This window comes from Callorhinus ursinus, unplaced genomic scaffold, assembly GCF_003265705.2.
Source record: "Callorhinus ursinus isolate GAN/ISIS: 27379988/994484 unplaced genomic scaffold, GSC_fseal_2.0 scaffold44, whole genome shotgun sequence".
Classification (NCBI taxonomy): Eukaryota; Metazoa; Chordata; class Mammalia; order Carnivora; family Otariidae; genus Callorhinus; species Callorhinus ursinus.
Window position 1 is genome coordinate 1435065 of NW_027397106.1, and position 9596 is coordinate 1444660.

Below are 9596 nucleotides of genomic sequence, written 5' to 3' on the forward strand. Positions count from 1 at the left end.
AAATAAAAGTGCCTCTGTATGTATGTTTTCTAGAGAAATATATTTTCCATGCCCAGTATGTACATGTAATATAGATATCTGTGCATTTTAGACTGTTTCAATATATCGGTTATGTTGGCTGTACCGCCAAGTGTGTGTTTTCTGAAACATCTTTCCCAGGCCCCGCATACGGACTATGCATCTTTCACAGGGAAATTTCCTAGCAAGGACCGCCGGCGAGTTTCACCCGCGCAGACCTGTCCTCGACGAAGTTCTCCACTCTGGGACGTGGACACTGACAAAGTGAAGCCTTGTCTCCGGGTCTCCAGGAAGTGGCTCTGGCTCAGGGAGGAGGAATCGCCCACCGGCAGCCGGCTGGGCCAATGTGGCTAAAGGTCCGGCTGTTTGGTCTCATGTGAGCCCAGTTCCTCGCCTCGGGTGCCGGGCTCCTGGAGGCGGCACAGGCTTTAGGGGCCAGGGCCGCCGGCGTTGAGAAGCCCAGCGCAAGGGCGGACGGCCGCTGTGGGGACGCCGCGGGCCCAGCAGAGGGAGGGCACTTAGCAGAGACGCCTGGTTTCCGCTGCGTGGCAGCGCGTGAGACTCGGACTGTTCTTCCAGATCTCCCACAAACTCGCGGGGCGCGCCCAGGCCCAGGGTGCTCAGGGCTGAGAGGCTGGGCGGGGCGGGGCTCGGCGGCCTCCTCTGCTACGGCCAGCAGGGGTCATCCCGTCCTTGGTGGGGGCCCGGCGGCCCTCGGGCGGCGACCGGCGCTGCTGGCGGCTGTTGGGCGGAGAGCTGCGCGGGGCAGCAGGGGCTGAGAGGCGCGCCGGGTCTCCCCTCCCCGGGGCCCTGCAGCGGAGCGGAGCCGGGGCCGGGGCCGGGCCGGCCGGGGACGTGGACCGACCTCCCAGAGCCCTCTCCGCCGGGCCAGGCCACAGAGGGCTCCAGGCGCCCGCGTCGGCCACCAGCGGCCGCCGCGTCTTTGTCTCGCGGCCTCCCCTTGAGCGGCGACTGCGAGCACGGCGCCGGGCCGCAGCGGTGCGGGGCGTTCGGGGCGGCGGGCGCGGGCCGCACGCTTCTCCACGGAAAACCCGCAGCTCTCTCTCGTCGGAGGCAGACGCCGGAAGGCGGCCGCGCGGGCCGGAGGCTCGGCAGACGCGCGGCTGCGGGACCCGGCGCCTGCAGCTCAACGCGCGCTGAATTACACCGGACCCTCCGGCGCCTCCCTGCGCCCGCCGCGCAGAGAGGGTTGGGGGCTCCGGGGTGCGTTTCCCACGCGGGCCCGGGGCCTAAAAACTGCTCCTATTTTCCTGGTAATGGCGGGGAGGATGGTCTGGGGCTCCCGCCTGTCCGCAACCCAAGGTCCCGGGGGTTTGCTTTGTTCGTAGATGGGGCTGGCGGTCCCTGCTCTGCTCTGGGTCTGAGCCATCGATCGCGCGCCGGGTTTCCGGCTGCATTAGCATCCACAGGACCCCGGCTGCCGGGCCCATCTCCCGCCCGCTCAATAGCGGCTTTAAATACCCGAGCTGTGTCTATGCAGGTCAGAGTGGAGTAGAACTGAGTGGATAACCGGGGCCAGGGATGGTATAAACTTACAAATCCACAACAGCAGATATATTTTCTACCTGAATTATCCAGATAATTCTCTCCATTTCTTGCTCCTCAAGACCCAGTTAGAGACACGGGATTCTTTGTCTTAAAGTCCATGGAGTAAATTGTAGTTTGAGGGTTTAAACCAGACAAAAAGTTGCAAAATAGATGCAATCCTTGCCCAGATGCAGAGTTCAGCCTTACCCTGAGTATTTGGTTTGAGGCTCCAACCATGACATTCTCTTTGGCCCAGAGACCAAGGGTAAGTTTTTTAACCATTAGGAGGAGGTTATAGTGTCTTTTCTTCTCTGACAGTCTCCCCAGTTATTGAGTTCTGGGACCTGTGTAGAACCCACCCAGCAAGGTACCTCCTCTCTCAGATCTGCAGTGTCTCTGGGAATAAATCAAGGGAATAAATTAAAGGCCAGTTATTCCTGACCTCCTTAAATTCCCTCCCTTCTTTTTAGCCAGAAATACCTTCACTGTTAATTCTTCCTGTATAGATGTGTCCTAAGAAGATCATAGTCTCTGGCCTGGGTTCACTGGGATTCAACTCCTGCCCTCCACCAACCCCCCCCCCTTAATTCAGACCCAGGCACAGCCAGCCACCCAGTCCCTCTCCCAGCTCATGGCTGCCAGAAGCTACCCTGTCCCCAGCTTTGCCTGTACTCTGTGGAGGCCTTTGTATGAGTGACCCCCCCAAAGCTTGGGATCTTCCTTCCTGCCCAAACCCCTCAGCTGCACAAGACAAGCTGTGTGTTAGGAGCAAAAGGAGAATGGGATTCAATTTAAATTTGTTAGTTTTTCTAGGAGTAAGGAAAGAAAGGGAGAGAAAGAAAGATTTCAAGGCAGGAGGTGTGGCTTGGATGCTGGGCTTGGTGGGGGCCCCTGCTATTTCAAAGCAGACCCAGGAGGGTGGAAGGGGACTCTGGAGGAGACTCCCTGATTGGAGCCAGGCTGTGAGAAAGGGAAACTCAGGGACCAGAGGCACAAGGGTGGAGGCAGAGGGAGGATGTCCCACCCAGAAGGAAGGGGTGAAGTGGAAGTGCAGGGGGCCCATGGGCTCTGCCAGACTCTGGCTTCCGCCTGGGCTTCTCTCTGGCAAGGCTCAGAGAGGGTTGTTGGCTGAGAGAGATGAAGCCTATTTCACCAGCTCCAAGGGGTCTTTAGTCCCCTACCTAGTCATTTTGCAGGGCACGAAATGTGCTCTCAGAGTGAAGCCATGGGGTTAGACACTGGGGTTAAAGTGTGGTTCCACCAGCCCCTGCCCCATATCCCAGGACACTCTTGCTATCCCTGCTCCAACCTGCTTGAGGCCCTCCTGTGGTTTCACTTCTTGGAGATCCTGCAGCTCAGACTTCCTCTTTCTGGCCCTGAAGGTGGCTTCAGCCTCCTCTGGGCTGTCTACATTATTTTTATGACCCCATGACTCCTCAGATATCCCTCTCCTCCCCCAATCTTCTATCCCCCCAATTTTCTCTCTGCTAGTAATTGCTTGGGACTAGAGCTGGCAGCTCATCAACAGATCTTGGTTGCTCGTATATTTTTGTTGCCCCTGCACCGTTCTTCCTTTATCATTATATTTATTATTTTTATTATTCACCTGAGCTGGAGACAATCAAGAGGGGGAGCTGCTAGGAATGGGGATCCCGTTCTTTCTGGGCGGAGGAGGCCATGTGTGGGGACTCAGTTTAAAATTCTTTCTCAAAAAAACACATCATCGTTCAGTCATTTTTTAATTATTATTATTAATATGATGAAGCAACTCTGTACAAGGACTATATGAAGGGAAAACGTGCTACAGACAGACGTTTGAATAGGAGGGCACACTACAGAGAGCTGGGAAGGGCATCTACCCACAGAGACTACACTAGGTACTAGCAACGGACACAAGAGAACAGGACACAGATTGACAGAGAAGCTCACAGAAGTCAAGTTTAAAGCGACAGGAAGAGAATATTGCATATCTTTGTACCACCACCCCTTTTGGAGTGTTCTGGTCTCTTTTCTCTACTAGGCTGTGGGAGTCAGGCTGGAGTGGTGAAGCTTGAATCCAGCACCCCAGAGCCCACAAGGTCACAGGAGGGGCTGCGTGAAGGGGTCCATGAGTGACCAGGCAAAGGGGAGAGCGCCTCATACCCAGGGCCAGCCCAGAAGGGATTGTGCCCACAGCTGGAATGGTGCTGATTTCTGCAAACTTGTATGTAGGTGAAACAAGTTTATATCAGTGGTGAAGTGTGTCAGGTGCCTAGTGGAGGATGAGGGCAAGTGATTGTACGGCCACTCTGCAGGGCTGTATTTGGGGACATGAGGCTGACTGCTTACAAGTACAGTCAGGAAAGTGGCATAGGCCCAGTGGGGGTGCTGGGCTCCGCTGTGCCTCTGTTTGCCCATGCCTCTGCACAATCCTGTAACAGGGACTTGAAGCTGTGTGCTGGTGGGAGAGTGGTAGGCTCTGTGGATTGCCATTCGAGGGTGGGTTAGGGGAGACTCTTCCCAGGCAGGAAGAACACCAAGTTAGCAGACCAGTTCACACTGTGCGTGCTGGGCTTAACTCCCATCAGGCCCCTCTTCTCACCTTCTTACTCCTGGCAAGGGTGGGTCAGCAGATGGGGAGGTCGAGGGACTCTCACCAAGAGGGATAAAAACGGAGTGCAGGAAAGTGTGGTGGGGCTTCTTCACTGCCTCTCTCCTAAGCCAGCCTAGATCTATTGGGCTGGGGCTGGGGCCTGAAGGGGGCTATGAATGAAAGGCCCTGGGCTGAAGAAGCCACTCTGGCTTCCAAGCGGTTCTGGGGATGTGCCCCTCCTTCTGCTCTGGTCCTTGTACTCGGCGGCTCGCCGGCCATGGGGAGGCGGAGGCAGCAGATCCTGAGACAAAGGGCCACGTTAGGGGGCGTTTGGAGTGGGGTGGGTAAAAGAGAGAAAGGGGTTGTGTGGGGGGCAGCAGCGCCCCCCTCCTTCATTGTCACCAGCCTGGGAAACCCGGGCTGAGCAGGGGCCTCCGCGGCCGGTAGCCCCTTTAGGGGCAGATTCTCCTCCTGCCTCGTAAATTATGCCGGTCCAGCCTGTGGCCGGCCGTGACCGTGAACGCCAGCGGGGTAGGGAGAATCAGCAGCGGTAGCCGCGGCTGCCAGAAACTCTCCCGGTCAATCAATACTCGGCTTCACAGCCTCTTTCACAGCCTCTTGGGCTTCCTGGAGGGCCAGGTGGGGGGTCCCTGGGGTGGCTACTAAACCTGAGCTGCATCCGCTCAGCTCGCAGTCCCGTGCTTGCGGCTTCCGGTCCGCAGCCGCTGCGGTAAGAGTGGATGGCAACACACCTGTGAGCGAATGGGCGGACAGGGCCTTCGGGAAAGGGGACCAGGAGACTTTTCGGGCAGGCTGCCCTAGAGGGGACATAAGGCTGATGATCGCCCTGTCCGCACTCAGGTCCGCCAAACGCCTGTACCTCCGTCCGCTCGGTGTCCAGGCCTAGAGGACCAGACCCCAGTGGACTTGAGCATTACTGATCACTCTGTTCTCCCAAACTGCACTTCCTCTTAGGTTCCCACACTTCCTCCTGCCCTTCCAGAGCTACCCTAACCCTTTCCAATCTCTCCACCGATCCTCCACTCTTGCTCCCTCCTCTCCTAATCCCAACTACTGGGAGTTTGGGGAGCCTTGGTTCCATTGTCCCCACTTTTGCCTACAGCAGGCTGACTGACTTAAGACCATGGAAGGAAAGTGGTGGTGGGGGGAACGCCTGGGTTACCTTTCCTCCAGATCCTCAGCCCGAGGCCAAATGCCCCAGTCCCACTGCAAACCAGCTCCTCCCCAGCACCTCAGCCTTCCCTGTCCCTATCCCTTGCCTGCAGCACCTCCCTCCCTGGCTGGGTTCTTCCCTTCTCTCTGGGACCTGGCAGAGCCTGTTGGGGGGGGGGTGTGGGAGAGAACCACAAACAAAACAGACAAGAGGATGTCCAGGGAGCGCCTGCCAGAGATGCCTGGCGTTCTAAGCGGGGACTGTGTCCCAGGCAGCGCCCCCTCTTACTCTCTGCCAGAGACAGGCTCAGTCCGGTGCCGGTGCCCGTGTCTTGCCCCCTAAAAGAAGGAGAGAGCTTGCTCCCTCAACAGAAGTCTTTTCTTTTTCATTCTCCGGTTCTGAAACCAGATCTTGACCTGCTGGTCACTAAGATTCAAGCGGTCTGAGAGTTCCCTCCGACGCTGCCGCGTGATGAACTCGTTCACCAGAAACTCCCCCTCCAGCTCCGCCAGCTGCAACTTCGAATAGGGCTTGCGCTTCTTCCGGGAGCGGCTGTGGATCGGGTACCAGGGCGCGCCTGGGTGGAGACGAACCGGCAGCGTTGGCCAGAGGACCAAGAGGTGACAAGCCCAGTACCCTTGGTCCTTCCCCAGCCCTTTTCACCTTGGTCTACTTGCCCAATCCCAGGCCCTTGCTCTCCTGTCTCATCGCCTCTCTTCTACGCAGACCCTCATCCCCACCAACTACCCCAGCTTCATCATTCTCTTTTTCCCCTTTCACTCCTCCTTGCCTCCTCAACCCTACCTCCCGCTGTACTATCTCTGACCCTTCTGTGTTCCGATCCCCTCACTTCTCCGCAAACCTCTTCTTCTCCCGGATATCCTGGCCCCTTCCTTTCACATCCTCCAGGATGGGGTCCCTGATCAGCTAAAACAGACAGGAGCGAGTGGCCAGAGTAAACCGGGTCCAGTGGCGTTTCTTAAGAGGAAAAATGTAGGTAGGAGCCTGTGCGAAGGCGGAGGGAGAGGCCATAGAGAGCGGGGACCAAGCTCTCGGTCCCCACCGCCCACCCCCAGGCCTGGGGAAATGTCTGTCAGAATCCCCTTCTCCGGAGCTCCCTGCGCCCTCCAGCCGCAGGTCGGCTAATGGGACTCTCTGCAGTTCTTTTATGGGGATATTTACATGTTTATAGGCGCCCCCCCCCCACCCCGTACTTCTTTTTGAAAGAAGCGCTTCCTCACCACACATTCTGTCACCGCAGGCGGCCCTAGCTCAGTCCTACACTGCCCGCCCCGGTGAGCTGTTCAGTCCTGCGCACGCCGCACGAGCGGGCCGGGGTCCTTACCGCTGGCCGAGAGCCCGCCGCCGGGGTTTAAAGGCGATACCAAGCTGCCCGGGTCGCCCGCGCCGGCGCCCTTGTTGCCCTCGTTGAGCAGGGACGAACTGGAGTCGGATTCCAGTGACTGGCACGAGGGCGGGTCGTGCGGGGGTCCCGCGCCACCGTCGCCGCCGCCTGCCGCGTAGTCGTACTTGAAACTGAGCGCGGGCGGCCCCGACGGCTCCAGCGGCAGCAGCGCTGCCCCCGGCGCGACTCCCGGGCCCGGCTCGCGCCCGCGCTCCTCACGCTTCAGGCCCCCGCCGCCCTCGGCGCACGGCTCGCGGTAGTAACCCTTGCTGTCCTCCACTCGCGCCAGCTCGCACGTGCGGCCGAAGGGCGGGTTGAGCGACACCGGGCTGCCGAGATAGGGCTGCGGGTAGCCATTGCAGGGCTCCGCCGACGGCCAGGGCAGCGAGCACACGTTGTCGCGGCGCGGGTAGGACAGCGAAGGCAGCCCCGGCAGCTGCGCCCCGGACGCGCGGAAGTTGGGGAAGTAGAACGTGTCTCCCGTGTGGATGTTCACCAGCGGCCCCACAAACCCGGGATTCAGGAGATTATGCTCGCCCATTTCCGCGGGGCCCGACCGGCAGCTTCTACTTTATTGCTATCTGACATTAAACATAGTTAAACCTGCGCCAGCCACCCATTGGCCATCCAGCTCACGTGGGCGCCGCCGCCAGGGGGATGGGTGGGGACAGCGAACTCCCCCCCCCCCGCCCCGCCACCCCGCACCAACTCCAACTTCCCCCTTCCCCACTCGGGGTGTGTGTGCGGGGGGACAAAACGCGGGGGCAGATTTATTCGCTGGATTCTGGTTTTTTAAAATATCATATAAAACCTAACGCAGAGAGCAAGGCAATCGCCCGACACGGGGCAAGAAGGAAAAAGCCACACCAAAAATACCCACACGTATGCACTTCTGCACCATGCACCTCCCCCAAATGTATTATCTTCTCGCCAACAGTTGGCCAAGCACAGCCTGTCCCTCTTTAATTAGCTCCTTTATTAACTAAAACCGTTGGAATTTACAATATCTCCCCAATAAATTACTATTAGATATTGTGTCATATAAAGTTTACTGGCTGTTTAAGGAGAGGGATGAGCCCTTTGGCTCGGGGTTTATTTACAGTAGAGGCGAAGCGGAGGTAAGGACAGGTTTCCCTGCCACTGTCTTTCCCAGCCCTGCCGCTGCTGTGCTCCTCTTCCTCAGCTCTTTCTCCTCAGGAATTTTGGGAGACACTTGGGGTCCTCTCCTCTAGGAAGGACTATGGGAAAATTGTTAGTGTTGGGCATCCACCCCCCCTCCCCCGGAGCTGGGAGCCACCCCAGCCTCACACTCCCACTCATTGTTAGAGGGAGATACAGAAAGGAGGCAGAAGAAGCGGGGAAAAAAGGAGGTGCCCAGTTCTATATGGACCTGACTACCTGCTCTTGAAAATCTGGGGGCCTGAACTACTCTTGCCTGTGACTTCTGTGGGACAGATGGGCTTCTGGGGGTCTTCCAGAGTCTTTGCAGCAAGAGGCTCTGGGACCCCAGCAGGCTTGGCTGGCCTGAGATCCTCGCGACTCCCGCTGCGGAAGAGACCCCCCACACCCAAGAACCAGCCCAGCGTGCTGCTGGGACCATCAGATAGCAGTGCCAATGCCAGTAGGTGTTCTGGGAGTAAGGGAAAGGACTCTGGAGAATTATCTTGTTGGGGTTTAAAATTATATTTATGGTGCTAACCTCAGCAGCTCCTTCCGGGGAAGGCTGAGAACCTAATGCTGGCCATTAATGAGATTAATCGACATCTGGAAACCACAATCCAATCTCAACCAAGTCCACAGAACACAGATGAGCGGATCAAAGTGAAAACCAAAACAAAGCCCTCAAAACTGGGTGTATTCTATTGGTGTCTAGTAGACAAAATACTCGGATTTCTATTTGATTGTCTCAGGCTCCTATGCAATGCACGGCTTTGAGTCATATAAGGTAAAATAGATAGTTCAGCAAACATCTAAATGCAGAAACCACCAGGCGATCTAGAGAAATCTGGAGAAACCGAGAGTCTCCTCGAGAATATGCCAGAAAGAAACCCATGTAGGTGAAAAGTTAAGTATCTGAGAATGAGCCGAAGCTACAAAAGCAGCCCGAAGCCGAAGATTCTCATCTCCCTTTTTCTCTCTCTTCTCTGCAGGACGCGGCAGAGAGAAACGCAGATTCTTGGAATTCCACAGCTCGCCGGGCGATTTCATATCCCAAACCAGAACTGCTCCCTCGGACAGAAATGTGTCCGCACGAGCGAGCGTCGCCCTGCTCCGCGCAGCTCAGGGCTCGCAGCGCGCCGCCCGCCCCTCGCCCGCTTCCCCTTCCCCGCCCCAGCTGCCGGGCCGCCCGGCCAGGGCCCTCCCGCCCCCAGGAGCCCTCCCCGCGCCCGGCGTCCGCCGGGCCCACTTGCCGGAACCGAGGCCGAGGCGTGAGATGCTAGCCCCGCGCAGTCACCTCCAGTCAGAACGGCGCGAGCCGGGGCGCCGAGCAGCGGGCAGGAGACCGCCTGGATTGGCCTTTTGGTGCCTAATTGATTAAGGGGCTGCGCGGCTGCAGAAAGGAGCATCCCTGAGCTGCAAATTCCACGTCACAGCATCTCCAGCATCCTATATATGCCCCCCTTTTCCAGATGCACTAATGACCACCACTGAAAATTTAAAATTAAAAAAAAAAACTATTTGGGGGTTATTTTGGTCCTAAAGATAAACAGTGTGACTTGAATACTGTTGCTCTTTTCAATCAGACACTGCGCCGGCAAGCAAGGTCTCCAGGCCTCCAGGCCTCTGCTCGGCGGCTATTGTTGGTATGAGGGATGCCGAGCTGAGCTGCGCAGTCATCCCTAGTCCTCGTGGGGCAGAGGCTTCTTCCCATCCTCTTT

General features: G+C 57.6%; 1 protein-coding gene across 1 annotated transcript; it reads right to left on the bottom strand.

Annotated features, from left to right (window-relative positions):
• Positions 1 to 3984: 3984 nt before the first annotated feature.
• HOXC12 (homeobox C12) lies at positions 3985 to 7287 on the bottom strand. The gene is made up of 2 exons (XM_025882711.2): positions 6658 to 7287; positions 3985 to 5889 (listed from the first exon to the last, which is right to left on the bottom strand). Exons 1-2 carry the CDS (start codon positions 7256 to 7258, stop codon positions 5651 to 5653), a joined length of 840 nt encoding a protein of 279 aa, XP_025738496.1. The 5' UTR covers positions 7259 to 7287; the 3' UTR covers positions 3985 to 5650.
• Between the last annotated feature and the right edge of the window lie 2309 nt (positions 7288 to 9596).

Coding starts and splice junctions, on each gene's coding strand:
- HOXC12 (XM_025882711.2), bottom strand. CDS start 7,258: ATGGGCGAGCATAATCTCCTGAATCCCGGGTTTGTGGGGCCGCTGGTG. Junction 5,890..6,657: donor CGGCGGGCTCTCGGCCAGCG/GTAAGGACCCCG, acceptor GTCTCCACCCAG/GCGCGCCCTGGTACCCGATC.